Source organism: Amphiprion ocellaris, chromosome 24 (genome assembly GCF_022539595.1).
Source record: "Amphiprion ocellaris isolate individual 3 ecotype Okinawa chromosome 24, ASM2253959v1, whole genome shotgun sequence".
Lineage (NCBI taxonomy): Eukaryota > Metazoa > Chordata > Actinopteri > Pomacentridae > Amphiprion > Amphiprion ocellaris.
Genome location: NC_072789.1, coordinates 7907774 through 7932091, shown reverse-complemented (window position 1 = coordinate 7932091; position 24318 = coordinate 7907774). Strand labels below are relative to the sequence as shown.

At 39.4% G+C, this 24318-nt stretch overlaps 1 protein-coding gene and 1 long non-coding RNA gene across 2 annotated transcripts; one reads left to right on the top strand and one right to left on the bottom strand.

Moving 5' to 3' along the window:
* Positions 1 to 1100: 1100 nt before the first annotated feature.
* LOC118469692 (uncharacterized) lies at positions 1101 to 20559 on the bottom strand. The gene is made up of 3 exons (XR_004846639.2): positions 20427 to 20559; positions 13904 to 14010; positions 1101 to 1321 (listed from the first exon to the last, which is right to left on the bottom strand). It is a non-coding gene; the product is annotated as an uncharacterized LOC118469692 (long non-coding RNA).
* On the top strand, positions 16612 to 22634 carry urp2 (urotensin II-related peptide). Its single transcript, XM_035944108.2, has 5 exons — positions 16612 to 17181; positions 19324 to 19620; positions 19764 to 19798; positions 20785 to 20944; positions 21928 to 22634. Exons 1-5 carry the CDS (start codon positions 17085 to 17087, stop codon positions 21957 to 21959), a joined length of 621 nt encoding a protein of 206 aa, XP_035800001.2. The 5' UTR covers positions 16612 to 17084; the 3' UTR covers positions 21960 to 22634.
* The last annotated feature ends 1684 nt before the right edge of the window (positions 22635 to 24318 follow it).

Here is a 24318-nt window from a genome sequence, read left to right as displayed (position 1 = left end):
TGTCAATCCAGGTCAAGGACATCAAGCTGCAGGCCTTCAATCATATCCTGCCTCTATACATACTAGGAAAAATGCAAAATGTACAATTGTAGATGCATCATTTGGTAATATAAGGTTGTAATATTTCACTTGAAATCCTGAATGCATGATTCAAATCTCAGCATCCTTTAAGCACGTTTAAAAGAGGCTTAACACCGCACACTTTTAGTCTCTCCTCAAAGGCAATAACTGATTTTTGTCGTCTCCACAACAGCTGATCTTGGTAGCTGTGTGAAGATTTAAAACGCTTGAGATGAGCTAATTAGTCTGCATGTGTTTCACTCACCCAAACTGAAGGGTATTTTTCAGCATTTCATCTATTTTTTGGACACACGTCAGCAATATTTAGTCAAAAAACATCCCACAGGCTGTGAATTCTGATAGATATTGTCACTGCTATTTGGTCAAATTCCTTTCATTTTCAGTTTGTGTGTTAAAAAATACAGCACTTGGTTAATACAGCACTATAATGGTTACATTTCAGTGTTTAATTCAGTGAAAAAATGGCCTTTTCCTGACATTAGGCGTCCATGTTTGCTTAGTTTTTGCCAACACTTGCATATGTCTCTGGATTCTCAGTCATCCACATCTTGGTATTCCAAGAAGCTTCAGTAAAAAGCAACTGCACTTCTGTTTATTCGGTTCTTGAAGATGTTTCACATCTCATCCCGAAGATTTCTTAATTCAGGACTGAAGAACCTTCTTGGATGGAAGGTGAAACATCTCCAGGAACCTACAAGGGAAGTACAGTTGCAGTTTACTACAAACTTTCTAGCAACAAGGAAAATGTATTAAAGTGTTCAGAAAAGTTTGATTTCCCTAATTAGAACTATGACTTGGATGTTGAAATGTTTAAGATCAAAATGATTTAGGGTGCATTTGCAGCAAAATAGCGTCTTGTGAAACTTTAATGCAACATCTGTGTTGCCATTTGGCCTAATTTCTCTTCTAGTGTAGCTTTATTTTTGGAAATATTTGGTAGAAATAACTCTGTTTTTAATCCACAAGCTACAAAACATACAACTTACCCCATTTCACAGATGAGTTGAGCTTTATTTAGACACACCTGTACAGACTCTTCTTCACTGAGGTCATCTGGCACTTGGTGAAGTTATTGGACAAGTTGTGGGGGTCAAACCAGGAGTGAGCTGCTGGAAGTCGCCACTAAATTAGAGACAGCTGGGCTGATTTAATCTGCAGCCTCTGACCAGTTTTGCCTTGAGGAACTGTGGTGTCTGAAGTTGTGGAGGATTTGTTGATGCCGGCGTTCAACTTTGAATTCCTAAAACATTTTGAACAATAAACAAAAATCACATTAGTAGATTGAAGTTGGTGAGACACACCAAACAGAACTGCACCACACAGCTGATCACTGTTTTACGCCATTTTACCTCATGGTTAGACTAACTATGCAGTGCATTCAGGAACATCTCATACTTGAAGCTCACTGACAACAGATTTATTTTCAACTTAGGGTGCAAAACGCCCATAGAACTGGTCCTGCTAGTAAGCAAAGTAGGGCTTTAAAGTCAATGGACAGCGCTAACATGCTCAGAATTAAATAATAGGGGTCAATATATAATTGAGGGACTTTTGAAGTCTGTGGGATCTACCTTGCATACATTTTTATTAAAAGTAAGAAAACTAATCTTTTTTTATGTTCATTGTGATAATGTCTTTATTATTTATTATGCAAACAATCACTCATTAATAAAAAATGACTGGATATCTCTAAAATGTCAACTAAATAACCGTCCGAATTTAATAACAACCACCTTCTAATGAGCTAAACAAAAATAAAGTGAGCTTATTCAAAAATAGTTTTGATTGTGGTCTTTTTATTAAGTTGAGATAATCATGACAGATATTTCTTTTTTGGCAATATATCAAATTTGATATGGAAAATAACAAATTGTATCCGTGTCTGAGAAATCACTTCCAACTAAGTTCCCCATTACAAAAACACTTCTGAAGGAAATGTGTTAATTCAAAATCACATGACCTGCTCCACATGATGTCATTTCCTCCTGAAGAAAAGACTGGAAAGACTCCAAGGCTTTCTGAGTTATTTCATATAAAGTAGTCAACAGGTTTACTACAATATCTTTATAACTAACTTTCAATTTTACTCAATTGTATATATAATATTTAGAAGAATCTTTCTCTAAAAATGCCATGTGGTGTTTGTTATAGGCGGCCGTGTTGATTTTAGACCTGAAAACAGCAAAAATGTCAACTATGATACAAAAAGTACTGCAATTATATATTGACCCACATGCTGATGTTTAGCAGATGTGTTGTTCATGCTAACTATCCCAACCAGTTTAGACTACCCTCCCAGAACCTGGTTCTGTGTCGGAGGTGTCTTCCCTTTTAAAAATGATCTTTGTTCTTCTAACTTTTGCAACATAGCTTGTTAAAAAAAGGATTTGTTTGGATTTTGTAGGCTTCTCTCTGCAGTATAATAGTGTAAGGTCTTCACCTTTCTATGCAAACTGCCCTCAGATGACTTGTGTTGTGAACTGGTGCTCTTGAAGTACAAAAATTAAATTGGATTTAACCAGCAGTGCATGGAGCACTTTTACTGCACGTATAATATCATAAGGAGGAAAAATGTAACTTCTTTCCATGTGATTATCAGAGCTGTTAGTCTTTCCCTAAACACAGCAGAGTTTCCTGCAACAATCTCCTAAATGTCCGATCCCAACCAAAATGATACTGCATATAAATAAACTAAGTAAACATAATATGTAGAATGACAGAACTGAAAGTGAGTTTAACTTATCCAACTGGTTACAGTGTTCCAATGTAAATGAATGTATCATTTTTTGAAATAATTCTGTATTAATATGTTGCTGTTTTTTAAATAAATGGGCTAAAATATAGTCTTTTCTAGGTGAAGAGGCTGATGGGATGGGTGTGAGACTTCCAAACAACTAGATTCCCTTCCTCTAAATCATCATCATATCACTTATTGACAGTCTGTGCAGCTTCATTAGCATATCTAATTCATACATCACTCACATAAAGTGTTGAGTATGCATGAATCCTCGGGGTCAATATTTCATTTATGCTCCATTTGCACAATCACGGTGTTCGTGTGCGAACGGGAGACGTGCAGGTGCAATGTGTGTGTGTGTGTGTGTGTGTGTGTGTGTGTGTGTGTGTGTGTGTGTGTGTGTGTACGCACACCCAGGTGTGATAAGAGGACAGTTAATAATTAAAATGTGATTAGATCTGGATCAGGGACACAGTGGAGGAGTTGCCTGCATTAGGTTGGAGTTCAAAGTTTAAAGGCCAAAGTCTCAAATGGTTTCGGCAGCACTGAATTATCAACGCCATAAATCTTAGGAAGAGTTTGCAAAGTGTTCATAGTTTAGTTGTTTTATTCACACTGATAGATAGGAAAGTGATACTACCGTTAACACTAGAAAATCCTTAAAGATACACTCTAAAATGAGGCTACTACAGATTAAAGTGTTTAGTCTTTAACTCCCAGTTTGCACCATTTTAGGGATTTGATGCTAATATTGTGGTGCCAGATACCACAAGGAACCTTTAAAGTCTTGTTTAGGCCTTAGAAATGTTTTGGATCAACAGCATATTCAACAAAGCTGGTTATCATTATATGTTGCAGTGTTGTCTTACTTAACAGATGTTACATACAAAAAGTAAGACTGACAACACACATGCTAGTAAATGCTTCTAGACTAATGTATTTAGACATGTTCATGGTCCTCAGAGGATGGATCCTTCTGACTTTGGTGATCCTGTAAATGGATTGTCCCATTTTTTTAAGATATTCATGTTTTCGTCCAGATGAAATTTCACACTGCTGGTGTTCTCTGGTGCTTTTATCTTGCACCATGAGTTGAATTTGTCCAATAGTTTGGTTTTTGACCAAATAGCTGCAAAATTAACAACATTCCCATCGTGCCGACTAACAACAGTCAGCTCTTTGGCAGCAACTTGAAGTCAGAAGTTGGATAGTGTTGTTCAAGAAGCAAGAATATACACATAAAAAGATGAAAATACATTAAAGTAACCACATTCTAATTAGACTCTGCTCCTATTGCCATTAATGTTGCAGGATTTCCGCACAAAAATGGAAAAAGAAATAAAAGAGAAGGGCTGATAAAGCGAGAGTGGTCATCCAAACCCTCCTTCCTCTCCTCCCTCTTCCATCCATCCATACTTCCCTTACACGACATGCATCAGTGCTTGTAATGCGCATGTATGTGTGTGTGGCAGTCGCCATTGATCCCCTGTCATCTTGATCACATTACAACCCCCCTCCGATTAGATCTACATTTTTAATTTTACTCCGCGGATGACAAAAAAACCCCGACATGAGCGCAGGATGGAGCGACGGAGGAATGAGAGGAGAATTCTAGATGTGGATGAATGTGGAGTCCTGGAGGGGTCATCGGAGGTCAGCGGGGAGGGAGGAAGGGGGGAGACGGATAAACATGGACAGACAGCGTATCCTAACATTGTCCGCGGTCAGTGGAGGCTGATGTTAAAGCCCCGCAGCGGAGGATTGGAATGTTTTAGCTCATTCACAACGCATCATGTGCACTGGACCAGTCAGTGTTTTCCTAAAGTAATCAATCATCCAGTAGATCAGCGACGAGCTGGAAGAAATAATGTGAAAGGGCTTTTTCTTTAACATTTATGGTTGTTTCAGGTTCTGTGTTCAGGTTTTTCTTGGCACAGCTCAGTCAGGACAAGATATTTATATACTGTACAGCTTAGCCCCAAATCAAAAGTAGTGTTTGCTAATGGTTGGATGCTATTAACTAGCTAAAGTCGTCACAAATTTGATTCATTTGGGGGCAAATACTGCACACGGGTGAGGTTCAAATCAGTAAGAATTGAGTGGAAAGAAAAATAGTGGAAAAAAGAGGTGCAAATCACACAGAGTCAGAGCAAAAACACAGAAACACAGGGTTGAGCCTCGCAAGACTTTAAGAATTCATGTAACTGATCAGGACAGATTAAAAAAACAAATCTATTAGGCCACATATCACATGATGCGTGGTTTCTCCTGAAACGAGAGCATTATTTTTTAGCTTTTCCACATTTTTTAAAAATGGCAGAAGCGTGATGATGTGCTGAGTGAAGGCAGGACAAATACTACAACTATCACATTTTACTTGAATAGAATCTAAACAACTGAACACCAGTGGAGAAGGTAATACAGCCAGTCTGAGTATCCATGTTTGTACTAAAGATTGTATATAAAGATGGACAAACCACATAGATTTTATGAACAGTGGTTTTGAAAGTCAATGTGGTGGCTTCAGTTGTCGCCATCCATCTAACTCCCTACTGATCTAAAAATGAGCAAAGAGTGGAGCTAAGTCGGCAACACAAACATCTCTGGGCCATGCAGGTGTCTTGTGAGCATACCAACCTGCCTCTCAAAGTGGCCACACCCTTAATCTTGCGCAGCTTTAAGCCTTAATGCAATTTAAACGGATGACTTATATAAAAGTTCACCCCCCTTGTAGTTGTCATGAATGGAAAAATTAACGATAGAGACTAAAACCTGTCTTGGACCAGGTTGTAAACATATTTATTTCTGTGGTAAAGTTGTGGATTTTAACATGGGGGTTTATGGGGATTGACTCGCTTTTGGAGACAGCCTCTAATGGCCATTTGAGGAACTGCAGTTTTTGGCTCTTTGGCTTCATTTTGTAGCACTGGTTGTTGCAGTTTTGTCTGTACGACATGACATCCCTTAACTATCACAACCTGACACATCCAAAGAACTTCTAAGCTCCTTCCAATTTTTACTCCTGACAGAAAAACAACTAAGACGAGCATTTTCTCAAAAAATGTATCAAAATTCTAGCTACACTGTTGTCACCTTATAGAGCATGTAGCCCTCTAGCAGACCAGAAATGCTAATAATCCACTAAATTCTCCAAACTAAAGGACAAACACACTGATCTCAGAACTTAGCCAACTCCATCTGTTTGATAAATGCTCTAAAAGCTACTGAGCTCACCTCTGAACTCTAATCATTTTGTTCCACAGTCGGACCAGATTCGTGTTATCTCTGATCTGCCACCTCTGCGGTCGAGTTTCAGCAGCTACACCTACCTCTTTGTGGTTAAAAGCAACCATCGCTGACCGATTGCGTCGTTCAGTTTAGCTCTTTTTCATCGTTTTCCACAGACATGAGCTTACAGTGCACTTTTCTGTCAGTAGTGAAGCAGTGCCGGGTTTAAATGGCCCAACTGTGCGAGACAGATGGCTGTAGTCTGACCCGTGGAGGACACATCTACAGTACATCATCTCTCCGGGGTCCACATACCTCACTTTAATGTTATTAATAATCATATTTATTATCATTACCGTCTGTGGCCACTCCAGCCTCCCCCCAAACCTACACACACATGCTGCATGAATGCACAGAAGCACATGCAAGTGGAGGCAGCAGTAAGTGATATAGATTGCAACACTCGTCACTCCCTGCATGGTACGAGTCACGACCTTGGACCAAATATCATTAAGGAGCTCTGTGTGCTTTGTACTGCATCTTCTTAATTCACTATGAAAAACTGAACACCTAAGATGCTCAAATTAATGAAAACAACTGCATTATACATTATAATCGCTCCTATTTTATTTTATGTAAGCCATAGACAATTGCTTGAGCTCAATGAAACAAATGCAAAAATACACAATCAAGCCAGTCTTGTTGAGCTACCCCAACTTGAACTAAGTTTTACATCAATTAACGCAGAAATTTGAGTTTAAATTACACAAAACATTAAGTTGATGCAATAAAATAATCTAAATAATTTATCTAATTCAGCAAATCAGTGTTTTTAAATCTTGCAACCGTGCATTTACTGTTTAGATCATAATGGCAAGTTCATTTGTAGCAAACTATTAAGTCCAAAAGTATCTGTGCACATCTGTGCAAAAATATCATGTTGATCATACAGAAACAGTGTATGTCCATGTCAGTGCTGTGTCTCGGCAATTATTAGCCTCACACACACTAATAATCGCTTTTATTACCGGTACTCCAAAGGTTGCTCTGATTAGGATTTTCTGTGAGACTGACGAAAAGATCCAGAAGGTTCAGAAAAGGTCAATCACACATTCATCACCTCCAGTCTCATTTATAGGCTCCAATTAATCCGAAATGTTGCTCATCTTTTAACTTGCACCAGTGACCGGTTCAGAACTGGTTTTATTGCTTGTTTTTGAAGTCTTACATGACCAAAAGCCAACTTAAATATCTCATATCTGAGCTCGTTATGAGCTTGATTACGTTTGTTTATCTTAAGGCCTTCTCTTATCTGGTTTTCTTCTGTATTTTATTGTCTTCTCTGTGCAGCACCGTGAAAAAGACCTTTTATAGATGCGTTGTACACATAAAGTTATCATTCTGGACTCCTCTAGCTCTAGCAGCAGCCATTGAAAGTCTTCTACGGAAACAAATGCACCAAAGAAAAAAGAAAAAAAAAAGATCATGAACAACTTTTCTTCCCCACAGATAATCTCTCCTCCTCGCCCTCTCCTCCCTCTGTCTTTCTCCTCTTCCTTATTTCTCCATCTGTCTCATCCTGGCAAGGCCATTAACTCATAAATCCAATACAGACCACCTCAACACTATCTGTCTTCTGCCGATGGAGAGCGCGATGGGATGGAGGGAGCAGAGAGGAGGATCAATGCCTCCCCTGACTGTCAGTCCGCTCACTCGTTTTCACATCCATCTACCCATCGCCTCCTCCTCCTCCTCCTCCTCCTCCTCCTCCTCCTCCTCCTCCTCCTCCTCCTCCTCCTCCTCCTCCTCCTCCTCCTCCTCCTCCTCCTCCTCCTCCTCCTCCTCCTCCTCCTCCTCCTCCTCCTCCTCCTCCTCCTCCTCCTCCTCACCCTCCTCCCCTCTTGGCTCTTTTTCCTTGTTTTGTTCCAAACCCAATGGAGTGTTGACTGCAGGACTAAAACGCTGACACAGCTCCTCCACACACTAGCAAATGTTATCAGGAAGGCCCGGAGGTAAAAACATTAGAGAGAAAATGACAGAATATGAGCTCTACCTGGTCATATTCACCTTTATGGCACATTAAAGCATCTGACACACGGCATGGCAGAGCAACTAGTTGAAGTAGTGCAACTCATTTTGACTTATGAGTCATCATTTTGCAGCAAGATTAGCAACAGATCCTTGAAGTTCTGTAAAGTTCTGTTGTTTTAGGATAATCAACTATTTGCCCTTCATCCGTGAGTATCCAAAATGTCACTGGAGAGAGTGCAGTAAAGTTAAAAACACACATTCAAGGTCCCCAGATGATGAATCCTGCTATGATTCCTTAACTTTCAAACCATAATCAGGCTAAAATATGAAATATTTTTTCTTAGAGTCATGTAACTACTTGAGTTTAATGCGCAAATACAATCAAAACTAATGACATTCTAGCAGTTATTAACACATTAGCATGCAGGTGAATATATCTACTAAATATCAACATATTAGCATTTAGCCAAAGTACAAGTTAGTACGGCCTCACGAAGCTACAAAGATTGTAAAATGTTAAATTGTAAGGTTTTCTCTTTTAATTGCTTTTTAGCATTGAAATATAGTCAATATGATTGGCCCTTTTTGACAGGATTTTACCCAAAAAAGACTCTTTCATGCCAAAGTGAAGACAGATTTCTTGAAAATGATGTATTTGCTCTCATTTTTTACCCACCTTATATTGATTTGATGTGGAAAACAAATTAAAAGGGGAAAACTCACTCTTAATGTTATTTATGGACACTGATTTGGCGACACACTCCTCCGTCCCTCTGTTGATCTATAATACAAGGTAAATTAGTGCAGCATCTGTTATTATGCATTTAAAATTTTGTTGATTAATTGGTTAACCATTTGGTTAATAAAATGTTAAGATAACTGCATAAAAAACAGTTTCCCCTCAATCAAACTAAAATTATATAGTGTTATATAACAAAGAAAAGCACAAGGTTCTGCCATTTTTGCTTGAATAATAAATAAAAAGTATTAACTGATTATCAAATTTATTGATTTTTCTGTCAGTTAACCAACTCCTTTTTGCAGCTCTGAAGTAAAAGAAAGAGCTCCGAAACAACTGCTGTGGATTTAAAGATGAAGCAGCACGTCGTCCAATCACGCATGACAAAAGATTGACTTGGTGTGTTTTGGTAAAGGCTTTTGGATTGAAAAAGCATCTTTGTGTGTGAGTGTGTGTGTGACTGGTGTTTCACGTATCTGGGAGGAGGCGAGGAGAGCTCGGTTCGCCTCCGCTCATGCGCCGGCGTAAAGAAATATTGCTGTACACGTGGAGATGGTGGCCGGCGGCCTGCGGCTTTGGCACGCACACACACACACACACACACACACACACACACACACACACACACACACACACACACACACACACTGTGTGGTTAGAGTGTTTGAGCCCCCAGTGAACCACACTGGCCTCTGGTGAGCCACAGAATCCATGAAGTGTAGAGTGACAAGCTCCTCTCTGCCTCCCACACACATATATATACATAGTGTCTCCGTCTTTTTCTGTCATAAACTCCTGGTCTCGTTAACTGTTAACTCGAGTTTTTCAACCAGCTGTTTCCAGAACCATACATTACTTCATCTTAAAATGACTGATGCAAATGTTTCGTCATATGGTCTTATGAAATGATGCAAAAGGAACATTGCAGGTGTTCCAGATGGAGGAAGGGGCAAGAAAAAAGTATCAGAACCGGAAACTTAAAGGCAACAAGTGTTATGTTCAGGAACCTCTTCTAACAAGGGAACCCCAAGGTTGGAGAAAACAGACTTCATGGTGTTTAACCCATGAATTTGAGGTGATAAAAGAGGAGAAATAGCTAGATAATCTTTGAAGAGATGAACCACGTGATGCTTTGCGATTACTGCTCAGAATCCAACATGAGGCATGAGATGATAAGTCGAAGAACACCTGAAGCCATTTGGTTTTGTAATAGAAGAGAACATAGTGACGTCATGATCAGTGATTTCTCCACCTGTGAAAGGCTCATTTTCATTTATGGTGGCTCATTGTGAACTTCAGGAGTTTATAAAGAGTTGAACAATGTTGCTTGTAGACCCCTCTGTCTTCTGAGGCTCTCTGTAGAGCAGCTACTTTCCATGGGATCCAGGGATTTTGGGTTGCGGGTTTCCTGTTGGTCCACTGAACTGCATCGTAGGCGGAATGATGGTTCGGAGATCGTCTTTTTTGGATGTTTGCTTTAAAGTGAGTGGCAGTGGAAGGATGAAGTTTAGGAAAGAAGGGACTTGTTTTTGAAGAGATGGTTGTTTGAGCCTCCTCGAGATACTTTGAAAGTTGTAAATACGTGGAAAGCCCATACAGATCCCAGTCATTATAAACACGAATGAAGACAAAAGATTTTAAGGAATATCGATGACTGATGGTGATGGTGAGTTTGGCTGCCTGATGGCTTCTCGATGCCTCCCTTGGTGTTTGGATGAAGTTTTGTGGATTTCATCAGAACACTCAGACATTGTCTTTGATGATGGCAGATATTTGTAGGTTTTCCTGGACAGTTTGAAGAGGATCGGCTATAGTGGTGCTGGAGAAGAGGAGCTGAGGAGCAAGAGGTCCATTGGGAAGAAGGCGAGTTGATTTTTTTTTTACTTTAAACTTAACAAAAAGGATGATCTAAGGTTTGTTGCATGCTATGACATTCTTTGGATCCAGATGTGACAAACAAGAAAACATGCACGGGTCAGATAGACATATGGAAGGAAAGTGAATATTTCAGTTGAGGTCCTGCCTCTCAAACTTTAGACAAAAAATTTGACCTGTCATACTTTTCTTTGGTACAATATCAACATATTCTGTGAATTCAGAATGCTTTGTACTTTTAAAACCTTGTCCAATATTATTTTTCTACATACAGTAGAATGTTATTTCTCTACGTACATACAGTCTGTGCTATATAAATGCTTTTCTCTGTTTTAGTTCTAGAACTGGTACGTACATACATATATATATATATATATATATATATATATATATTTTTTTTTTTTTTTTTTTTTTTTTCCGCTATCCTTCGTATCTTATATGGCATCAAGCGTAAATTTGGTATGATAGAAAAACAGCAAGTTTTCAGAATTTTGGCAACAACTTGACATCGAATTTTCCTGTATCCGGACATTCCAAATTTATTTATTTATTTATGAATTATTCCCAAAATTTCTTGCAATCAGAACATTAATACTGCTTTGTTGGATGTCGCAAAGACACTTTTTAGGTAGAATTTCATCAAAATTAACAAGAATACTGAGAAACTACAGAAATAGAACTGACATTGTAAGAAGTTGATGTCATCCTTTATGTTTTGTCAGTAAAAAGTGAGTAAAACACTGCAGGTAGGATGGAACTGGCAGTTTTAATCACTGTATATGTAGTGTTTAGTATGGAACTCATGGATTATTTTCTATTTTATTTTATTTTTGCCCAACCACACAAGATGCAAGCAAACAGACGTACCACTTCTCTCCATAGGCTACTTTTCACCTTCCATCAATCCAAATGCTTTTATCTAACAAAATGCAGCGCAGCTGTAACGTCAGTCACATCAAGCTGCACACACACACACACACACACACACACACACACACACACACACACACACACACACACACACACACTATCTGTCCTTTTAATCATCCACCTTCTCTCACACAAACTGTCATATGAAACACACCCATGTTCTTGCAGAAGCAGCCCACACTTGATCTTATTCTCCCTCATGGTCGCTCACACACACACACACACACACACACACACACACACACACACACACACACACACACACACACACACACACACACACACACACACACACACACACACACACACACACACACACACACACACACACACACACACACACACACACACACACACAGCATCAGGTCGTGCCCTTCTCGTGTTTCCTTTGACACATGGTAATAGATTCCGCTGTAGCTCTACGCCTCGGCTAAGTGGCCTCACCTTTCAGTGAAAACAAATCACTCTCTCTCCCGCTTTCTCACACACACACACACACACACACACACACACACACACACACACACACACACACTTCTTTTCTACCTCCAGCTCTCTCTCTCTCCTTCTTTTCTTCGCACATTTTCTCTTTCACCCTCTTCATCGTCGTCTCTGACCTTCCTCCTCCTCCCTCTCTCTCCTCTCCCTCCCCTGGGTGCTCTCCTCTTCCTCCCCATCACTTGGCCAACCATCCTTTTATTTCCAGCCTTTTTATCGCCTCCTCTTTTTCTCACTTTCTTGCAGGTTTTCTTTTAAAAAAACAAAAACTTGGACTCGTCACTGTCAGCTCACAACTCTTGCTCAAATTAAGGATTCAAATCTGTAGTTGAAATAAATGTGTCAGGATTATTATTATTATTGCAATAGTAATATAGTTTGTAGCTTTAAAAATATAAAATCCTATATAAGTTTAAGGCTATTATGATCATAATAGATTGTACTAATTACTCACATTGAAGTTTATGTTACAGTTTTCGAACTATCTTAATTTTATTTTCAGATTTGCACTGTAAATGCAAATTTTTACTGCTTTCTTTTCAGATTTTTGGGGGAAATTATGCTTTATTGTAGTATATTTTAGGAAATGCTTGGCTTTTTTGGATTTATTTATAGTAATTTTGGAAAATTCAGTGCAGATTAAAGTTTAAAGTGTTTTTACTATATTTTAGTCACTTAGTAACAAAGATTTTTCTACCTTTTTAGGTGTTGATGGTCAATATTGGCATTGTCATTGGCTTTTACTTGCTTATTCAGTCACTGGAGGTATTTTTCTGACTGTTTTCCCATTTTTTGTCTCCATCTGGAGCTTGAAAATATCACATTATATATCATGCAGTGAAAAATTTCATCCCATTACTTAACATTTTTAATTTCTTCACTGTATAATCAAATAGAAATAATTTTAATTTGTGCATTTTTAATCTTTGGTCAAACTTGAGGATGAAACTAAAATTTATTTAAGCAACATTTGATCGGACTTTATGTATGCAGTGATCAGTTATCCTTAAAAAAACATAAACAACTTTATGATTTGCTTTCATATGTCAGATTTCCCTCAGAAAATGTTTTTTTCATTTAATCTATGAGTCATATTGTTGAGCACAATTAATGGCAACCGAACAATTAATAGAAATTCTTTGTAAATTCCTGTACTTTTGATATGAAATAAACATGTGCAGAGAAGGTGACAGAGTATTTTAACCCTGCAGGATTCTCCTCAGACTCTCACTGATAAATATTTAGCCGGAGAGACGAAACCGAGGGAAACTGAGCAACCTGTTTAATCTAAAGATAAACTTTAAAACTGAGGCATTTTGAAAAGCCTTGAGAATTTCATCTGGTAATTCCATTATTGCCTGGAGATAATAATAATTAACATAATTACCAGCAGTACCCCTTTTTTTTGTGAACATTTTTCCTTTAAATGCATAAAAAAATAAAAGCTTTTTGTAATAGTTAAAGAAATAACTATACATTGTAGTTTTTATTCACTCTATTGGGAAAAAATCCCATTTTATCTGCATTTAATAAGTAAATTTAATTATTTAATGTTCCATTCTTCTCTCATTTAGAGTCAGAACCCAGTTTAACTGCAAATACTAAATAAAATAACAAATAACAAAGTGCATGAATCAGTTTCAAATTTATGTTGTGAGTATCTGAAGATAGATTATTTTTGTTGTAAAAAGGCCCAAAAAAGAAAAGCAAGACTTTAGAGTTTTTACGGGTTGTATTTTAAACAATAAGTGCAGAGGTTAGACTTGGACTGCTGTTTAATGTACCTGTTTGACTGGGCCACCGAGTGATCCATGCAGCTCTGGGGTCATCTATAGAGGAAGACTGCCCTCTAGAGGTGGCTGAACGATCTGCCTTTTCTCTTCCAGCATAACTGCCAATGGAAAAAGAAAGATCTGTTAAACAAATGAGAGCAACACAGCAAATTCCCTTAAATGAACCCTGATGTTGTGTCAGCAGATTGTGTTGAAAGATATCTTCATAAAGAAATGCCTTTGTCAGATCTTATTTCCCAACATCAACGTCAGGCCTGGAAATAATGGAAACTTGAAAAATTAAAGCACTTATTGCAGTGCCAGCATAGAGAATACACAAATATGCTGACCAGACTGGAAAGCTGCATGTTTGCTCATGCCAGCCTTTCTCGTGTTGTCTCTAGAGGAAATAATGCAGATGATGTGCCTCTATATACATGCTAAACTTATCCTTTCACCTTCTGAATCCTAAAATCCACCAGTGGGTTTGATGTATTTTTATTTTATCTTGTAAACTGAGAAATGGCTCCATTTGTCAGAGCCAGAAACTGTCAGAACAAACAAAACAATTGATTTTTAACTCTCCTTTTCCTGATGCCCTACTATCACCCAAGAACCTCAACCAATGGTATGGTGAAGACCCTACATGCTCACTCTGCCCTACTCCAGATACACTCAAACACATCTTAGTGGGTTGCAAGACCAGCCTCGCTCAAGTCCGTTACACCTGGCAGCACAACCAGGTGGGAGTACATGGGAAGGCCCACCGGCTGGCGATCAAGGGCCTTTCCAGAGCCGCTGAAAAAGGACGTCAGTGGCTGTGGATGAAGAGGAAGGATTCCATCTGGGCCTTCAAGTGAGTAGATGGCATCTAGGGGGTGAACCTGGGATTCACTGCTGAACCCTCTTGAGGTGTTGTGGACCTATCAGTGAAGCAATGATGAAGGAGAGGGCCCACTTGATAACCCAGAGGATTCCCTCACTCACTTCACCATCCCAGAGTCTTAGGCATCTCATGTATGCAAGAAGGGAAATCAACATCTAGTCCTACACAACAGATCTTTCTGACGGTCCATGAATGCGTCATGAGACGTGAAATTTCATCAGAAAAAAAAGAACTAATTTGAAAAAAAAAAAATTGGGCCGCTGCAACCTTGAAGTCATTCGTAACACTGAGACAGTCACATGACAAAAATTCAAGGATGTTTCACCTGAACTGCAGGCTGTGTACGTATGGAAATTAATGAAAATGGAAATCGGAAAATATCTGGAGTCACTATTATTTCCAGTTTTTGAAAGACCCTTGGTCACTTCAAAAAATGTTAACAGACTTTTTCTTTTTTTCATGATTTCTGATTTTATCCCATCACATTAATGGATATTTAAAAGAAATTAAACTAAACACACGTTTTCCTGCAATTCAAGTGAGTTCAGTACTATTTGGACCTTAGAAATCTCCTTGTGATGGGAAACCTGTGGATTCTGAGGCACGTGTCGAGTCTTCGCCTTACTCCCAAAACAGATCTGAGAAAGAACCATAGGATGAATAAAATGTCACGTGTACAGACGGAAGGACTGACAGAAGATGGATGAGGCTGGAAGAAGGAAGAAAATGCTGCTTCTTTATTTTCCTCAAACTTTCCGACTCCTTCACTTCACACACTCGTGCACACAGTGTGTTAGCGTCAAAGCTCTGCGATGAATGAGTGGATGTTCTTCAGCTAAATTCTCTTCGCCCAGCAACTGACAAACACACACACACACACACACACACACACACACACACACACACACACACACACACACACACACACACACACACACACACACACACACACACACACACACACACACACACACACACACACACACACACACACACACACACACACACACACACACACACACACACACACACACACACACACACACACACGTCTTATCATTCATTCTTTGCAGTATTTTGTCCCATCGACCCACATTCATTCATCTTTATTTCACGTGTATCGCTGAGGGAGGAGGATGTATATTTGTGGTGGTTATTGGCAAAGTGTCCCACCGTCACTCTGTCAACTTCCTGACCGAAGGATTAGTCGTCACAATGAGCCACAAAAGAAAAGGCAAAAACCTTCCTCTGGCTCTTTTGTCATCCGGACACGAATTCTCAGCCTTTCTGTGCCCTTTGATGTGCATCCCACGCTTCTTTTTTTACAGTCCCTCTGTGTGTGTTGTCCAACCTTTCTTCCAAGTTCAAACTGACCCCTGGATTGTGTGTGTGTGTGTGTGTGTGCGTGTTTGTGTACACGAGTTTGTCGTGTCGCTTTCTGTGTTTGAATGTTGTATTTGTGAGCTGTGTGTGCAGTCGGTGTGGCTCCAGGCCCTCATGCGTCAGAGGGCCTTTCTCTCTCTGGGGCCCCTGAGCAAACATATTAAGAAGTACCTTATCACCGCTTATACAGCCAGGGCCACACACACGTTAAATACGAGCCTAAACACACACACACACACACACACACACACACACACACACACAAGCGCATTCACTAAAACACAGCCTTGACACCAAACACACAAAGCTTGCCGCCAAACTCCCCAAATGTCACCGATCCATCGGGGAAGGAAGGGGCGGAGCTAGAGAGCCTTCCAGGTCCCTCACTGGTGGACACCGAGCGATCAGTCGGACACTCAGGGGACGACTCGGGTTTATAAAGGCGAGACGGGTCGACAGTTTTCGGAAAACGAACACAACTTTTGACAAGCCTTCTTCAAGAGGCGCATCCGTGGAATATGAACAGAGAGACTCGCTTAGTGGCACAGATTAAGAGAAAGATATTAAACCGCAAACTTGTTGAGAAGACGTGGAGCTAAAGTCGACGAACGCCAGTGTCTGGTTGGAAAACAAGAGAATTTTACTGACCTATCATAGCTGAAGAGAGTTCTTGCTGTATTGTAGTCTTTTAAAGTCAACCGAAATTCAAAGTTACTGAAAGAACTCAAAAGATCAGAAAGGCCGACATCTAGAACGAGCTAATGTCCATCTGCACGACATCAATAGAAAGTCTGAAGAATCGCACGGATGAGTTGAGCATCAGAATAAACTACTAAGATTGAGAGCTAGCATCCTTCAGAAGAAAGTCACTTTACTGTTACTGACAATACGTTACTCGCTTTACATACAGTCCTTATATACAAGATGTTTAACAGAGCAGCAGTCCTGTTGGGGATGAAGATCGCTGTCACGATGTTAATGATGCTTGGAACACAACTGGAGGCAGCACCCACTGAGAGAGGTAAGGAAACTGTTGGACGAGATCATGTAATCCTCATGGGCATAGATGGTCTTTAGCTGGCTGATTTCCAAATGCAGTCCTTCAATAAGAGCTTCTGAAGTGATAAAATCCGGCTTTGCAGAATCATCCAACATCTCATCCTTCCAATCAATCGTCATCCATAAAAAGATCTATACTTTCCTTTCTAATGACTTTAACTATATCAGATTGTGGTTGGTGGAGAAGTGAACGCAAAAACCGCTTAAACTTCTTGACATCAGTTATAACGAACAGCAACCAGAAATCTTAAGTGGCCTTCAGCTGGATTTGTCAGTTCATCTAAATTAAGATTTAAAAAGATATACACAACATACAGTAGAAGCATTTGCTAACCAAGTATAAAGTTGTGTTTTTTGCTTGAGGTCACAAACTCAGAAAGCAGCAGGGAAAGGACAAAAAGAAGCTATTCTTTGAATTGATTTGGCTTGAACAAGATTTTTGCTGTTTAAACGTAGCACCAGAAAACAACTTCAAAGTGACAAATTTACAACAACCAGATTATTCAGCCCTTTTGGTTCGGTGTGATTTGCTCACATTCCTTTCATTCCCTGCAAAAACTGCACGATGCAGAACGAGCACAGTGACAGTGAGGCGCATTGTTGACAACCCAGACGTCATTATGCAAACATGTAAATGTAATTCATACAATCGTTATGTCACGGGTCAAGGTCTCATAGCAACTCTTCTAGTAACCAATAAAACAGTGGAATCCCACCAAAATAGCATGTGTGTGTTTGCATTTGAGGGTGAGCTAGCGTGCATGCACAGGCTGCGCTAAGAAAACACTGAGAAGCAAATTAAAGAGCTGAACTCAAATTAGTCATAGAAAATCTACTTTGATCTCCAAGGAAGTGAATCCCTCTTAAACTGTACAGAACAGGAAACCATTTGACCTGATTGGAACCGTACTGAGACCACCACAGTGCACATGCAGTTCACACTCTTAGTTAAAAGTTTAGGATGCAATTCATATTTTGCTGTCAAAAATGGACATCCTTTGAGGCTATACTTCAAAAACAGTCATTGCTGTCTTCATACTAAAACAACACATACAGTAGATGTCTTTAATGTATTTTAGTACACAAATCCTGTATTTCAGTCCTGGATTCCGAATTTTACTTAAGTGACAAAGTGGTTCTATTTACATTATAATGGACAAAAGTCATTCAGTCTTCTGGCAGAGCCCAGGGAATGCCTGCATGCCTGTAAATTTCAGTTCAATTCAGTAGTATTTAGGGTTAAAGAGATGAACCCAACAAACACCAACTGAGCAACATTTGGCGAGAGAAAGCCCTGACAGAACCAGAGTCAGGGAAGGCAACCATCTGCAAGTATGTGAAGGTCCACAAGGATCTTCTGGGATCTGTTTGACTCCACACATGTCTGCATGCATCCCAAAATTGGTGTGCTATAACATATGATTCACAGTAGTGTGTATGTGTAGAAACCATAAACAATCTACTGCATATGTGTGAAGCAGATTCCCCAGAGGACAGTCCCACAGCACCAAAAAGTACTACACTAGCAAAGCAATAGCCGTGCATCCATGGTTGTCCACTGGTGTCAATGTGAACATCCTCATCTGGGTAAAATCAAGGCTGTAGACAATTTATCAAGCAGCTATCGTTTAAGACAGTGTCAGATCATAGAATCTTGAACAGCCTTCCCCCTGCACACCTGGCACCCAGCTAACATGGAGATCAGTCCACTCAGAACGTCCATATCCTTAGCTATGCATAATGTTAAACCTTAATACAACGTAAACAGGTGAGTTATTTCAAAATTCACCCCTTGTACGGTTGCCAATAAGGGGAAAGTTAGCTATTGACACCAAAACCATTTGTGTGTACTAGGCTATAAACATGTTTATTTGTGCTGTAAAGTTGTGCATTTTAGTACAGATGTCTATGGGGAATAACTCACTTTCAGAAACAGCCTCAAGTGGACATTCAAGGAATTGCGGTTGTTGCCTGCTATTTGCTTAATTTTTCAGCCTTGGAGGTTGCTATTTGGCTTGTACTCCCAATTCTCTTTTACACAACTACTAACACAAAGAAAACTTGCCTTGAATGTATGAATCTTTCATCAGTGTTTTCCCTTCAGGCTTCATGAAACCGCCAGATCCTCTTCCTAGCATCAGTCATCCATCAACCGCTCCACAAAAGTCATTAAATCCAAGCCAATACCTGAAAAACTGGCTTCAGAGTACCAAAGCAGCCAGACCCACTGACAAAGCCGCTACAAGGACCATCACAAGAAGCATCAGACAAATGAAGATCCACCCCGACGCTGCAGCTCCAGATAAACAAGCCAAGATGCTGAAGATGATCTCTGCCTTGGAGGAGCTGCACAGAGTATTTAACAGCACACTGAGCTCACGGATCACCATCATGCCCCGAGGTAATGACACTCTAATGTTTAGTTTAGCTATAGCATTCTGACACTGGACAATGTAGCATCTGTTTGTCCCCACATAACTCCAGGACTGACTGTAACTCTTTATCTGGAATACTTTCACTTACACATTTTGCTTCTTATTTCAGCAAATGGCAGGAATTCCGGCAGAAAAAATAAAGTGGTATGTTCCTGTAAAACATTTTCACTCTGAATTTTCTTGGAAATACTTTTTTGCTCTCCATTAATGCAAAACGTGCAGTCATATTAGGCATAAAGTAACATTTTCCATGCGTTAGTCTTCATTAGACTTTAAACAGACACTTTATATAGCGGAATGGTAGATATTAGGTATGGACGTATCTAGTAAATTGCTGATAGTGTTTGGAACCTCATATCAGTTTTGAAAACCCGCCTATAAAAGAACTTTTAGGATAAATAAACTTCATGTCATGGTTTGCTTGAGGAGGATCCAAGTGCAGACTCTTATTGATAAGGTGTTTATCTACAATATATGAAATAATCAGATGAAATACTCCAAACATAGATCCAAACAGGTCAACTAAAAGCAGCTGAGCGAGCTAGGGAAGAAAGAAAGCAAACTAAAGTTAAAACTAAGCTAACGACTAAGTTAACTAGGAGGAACTGAACACAGACAATCAAGAAGGGGATGAGAAACTACTTGGAAGAAACAATACATGAATTACTGGAAGTTGGAAACAAGGAAGTGATGAATACTAAATTCAGGGAGCTAACAAATGGAGCTACAGGTGAACAGACTGAGTGAAAAAAACAAAACCAACAAAACTTACAGCAAACTTAGCTGGCAGATTGGTTAGTTCAGAGTCTGGAGGTTTTGAGCAGAATAGAAACAGGCAGTCATGGTCCAAAATGAAGAGTAGATGACGAGGGAACCAGTCAGACGATCCGGCATAGAGTAAAGTCTGAGGAAGAGTGAGGGTAGTTAGTGTCTTCTACTCAGGTGTTCACACTTACTCCTGATTAGGCAGCAGCTCCATAATCTGTGGAGTCATATCATATGTAATCAGTGATACAGCACTAAAATAAAAGATATCGGGGGTGTAATATTCTTGAAAATGTTTGCAAGAATGCAGGTAATTCCTGCTTTTTGTTCACTTCTTGTCCGTTCTTTTATTGCTGTGGTGGAAGCTCCCAGCTGCTGAGGTCGGAGTGAAGCCAACCACTGCAACCCCAGCAGCAGTCGACAGCACCGCATCCAGAGCCAGCACAGATGCCGTCGTCCCGAGTCTGACTGGTCGAAACTTTAGGAAGTCCCTCCCACCGCAGACCAAGAAGACCAACAAAAGAGGTGAAGACAGTAAACGAGTCTCCTGGAGGGTGTCTTTGCAGCCTCAGGGTTTGAGCTGAAATGCATGGGCTGCTATTCTTTCTGTAGAAGGAATCAACATGATGGACACCCCAAACCTGTTTGTTTTTGGCACCTGAGTGTCCTCAGTCAAGCTGGATTAATGCTGCATTATTGCCCAACATGTGGGAAAAAAAGTTGGTGGTCCTCATGGCTAGTTCATTCTTTCCATATCTACACGTCTGCAATGATCCATAAGGGTTTGTGTCATATACTCAAGTTGGCAAGAGGCCATGTGGACATCTCTGTATCTCTTGTACCGATTGGACGGTAGACCAATGCATTCCTACAGTCGTATAAATAGAGCCAGTTGACCACTTTCAAAGTCCAAATCAGTCTGCAAATACAGACCCTGAAAGCATAAATTAGTACTTGAAGGAAACAAGTGAACTCCAAGATTAATTCTGATCTCCTGAAGTACTTCTTATCTAAGGCTAAATGCCTTCTACTTCCTATCAGATTGTCCCAAGTGCCCTGCTGGTGTTTAGCATAAACTGGTCGTAGATTGGAAAGTGAAGTCAACATTAAAGTGCCATAAACTTCTATTCTTTCTTACTGCCAGCAGAGGACAACTCCTCTAGTTACATAAAGGAGTCCATTTGTATTGAAGTCTGAAAGCAAATGACCCAAATGAGTTCACTGACAGCTGCTAGTTTCAAGACTTTTTGAATACAGCATACACGTACATACATAGTATCTTAGTTACTTTTGGTTCCAAAAGACAAACATGGTGAAGACAAATTCCAATACGAGGCTTCAAAAAGTTTTTTTCCCCAAACCCATATCTTTTATATACAGTCTTACACAAAAACACCACTTCTGGCTGCATCTTCGTAGTGGTGGCACCACAGTAATACCTCTTCAACTTTCACATCATCGCAGTTAAAAGTGTTTAACCAGGTGTTTTCCTTCTCTTTCTTCCACAGTGTGTTTCTGGAAGTACTGCTCCCAGAACTGATCGTCTCCATCATCTCTTCCATCCATCCACCTACCCAACCATAAACAGTTATTTTTAAATTCATGACATTCCCAATCAAAAAACTTTCCCTCCTTTATTCCCAAATGGATATACATTCCAGTCACATTGCACACATGTGATACAGTGTGTAGAATTCAGCTAAATTTATTTGGAGCGGAGAGTTTATTTATTGTCCAGTGCTGTTCCTGAGAAGACAATGCGATGCGACTTTTAATCGACTTTTGTGAACCTGAAGGTCTTAGCTGGGCACAGAGGCAGGATTATATAATAGAAAACTGGCTGGTTGATTGAATTCATTAGTGTGACTGTAGTTTCCATCCTTCCATCCCTGCCTCTCCTTTGTTTCTTCCCTGACCTCTGAGTGCTAGGAGACTGTCGCCGTGGCACCGCGAAGCTCGTCGCCTCCCACCAGGCCGGCGCCAACCTTCACTCGGACCTTTTCATTCGCTCATTAATTAACACGACTGACCAATCAAAGAAGACGATGTGCGCTCGTGGCATGAACAAACACTCCTCTTAACTCTTTCCCCTGCATTAGGAGACAGACACACGTCGGTTCTGTATGTGTGCGCCAACTTTGAAATAAAGTTCATCTCTAGCATGGCAAATGCAAACTGTGACAATAAAGATTGAGATTTTATTTTTCTACAGTTACACTCTCTTCAGTTGTTCATTACGGAGACAGACGCACACTTTTTAGTTTCACATGAAAAGCCCAGAAATAGTTTGATTCTGCATTTAATAAACTACATATTTTAGTGCCTGAGGAACAAAATCTGGTCTCACAATAAAACAAGCAGGGTGCATTTAACAGCAAATCACGTTATAGTGCAGGAATTGGTGCTCTGAAGTGCAAAACAGAACAAGATTTTGTATTTTATATGTAAAAATGATGGTGGTTTGTGTGTCTCTATTTTGACTATGAATTTGTTTCGTAAAAATATAGAAATAAGAAAATGCTACAGTTCACCAAACGGAAAAAAAATCTTAAATAGATGCTTTGGTGCAACAAATTGATATTTTTGTTGAATTTATTTTGTATTTTTTTTGTGAAAATTTCCCCCAAGAATATGTTTTTTGTTCTTTTTTTTTTTTTTTTTTTTTTAATTGTATTTTATGAGTGTTTTGTTTTGCTGAAATGTTGTGTTTTGCACTTCTGGGCCACCGTAGCAGCAGGTGGTGACTTTCACCTTTGATTGACAACAAATCAATTCCCACCAGCACACACACTGATATTTGCTTTTTTAAAATAAGTTGGATGTCTAGAGGATTTTATTTTGTATGCCACAGAGGAGGCCAAGCTTTGCCTTGTACTGAAACCTGAAAAATGTATCTAATTTTTGGTATTTTCATACAATCCAGAAGAACATCTGCAGACAACACAAGAAAATAAATTTTATTAGAGCATGGGCTTTAACAGAACATCACTTTATGCACCATCAGTTACCATGTTGTGGTTTTATCTAACAGCACCACTGCTCTGATGCAGTAGCTTAAAGATCAGACACTGAGTGATGAACTCCAGGTGTTTCATTTACCTCCCGACCTGTAGAAACGTAATATCTTGAACTCCAACTCGACACTTAATCGTGTTTGATGTGTGACTTTATCCGGCCTTATTAGTCTCGCTGCAGTATGAGCAGCAGGACATTCTTCCGCTGGATGTCTCTATGGTAATTGAACTGCGAGTGTTTGCTGTCTGGGTGTGTAAACTGTGGGTCATTACATTCAGAGGGTTTCAGCAGAGGTCACCATCACTGTCGCCGTGGTGATGAGTGTGTGAGTCTGCACACGCTCATGTGTCTTAAATATGGTTGGTCCTGCACTTGCAATCATTTGGTGGAGTCCTCATAGCAAATAAAGTGAACCTAGAAAGCATTTATATTAACAGATTCTATAGCTTCAGGAAGTTATTATCTGCATATACAGCCTCACATGTATGGAGGCTTATTAGTGCCAATAAAATAATTGACCAAATATATTATTATACCTATATAATGAAAAGTTCACTATTAATTCACTGTTTAAAGACATAAACTCAAAAATAAATATTCATTGGCAATATTTTTATCATGAGCTCTGTAATGCATGAAATAAATGCAAATATATTTAATTGATTTGTAATATATTTAGAAATACGATTAATTTTTTCAGAATAAGAAATGGCAGTTTAAAAACAATAGTCAATTACTGATTCAGTGATAAAAGACAAGAAAATCAAAAAGAAATATTTACTGGCTTTTTTCTTCTTCATGAGCTCTGTAATGCATAAAATAAATGCAAATTTACTTAATGTTTCACACTGACAAATGAAAACTAAATTTAAAGAAACTGAACT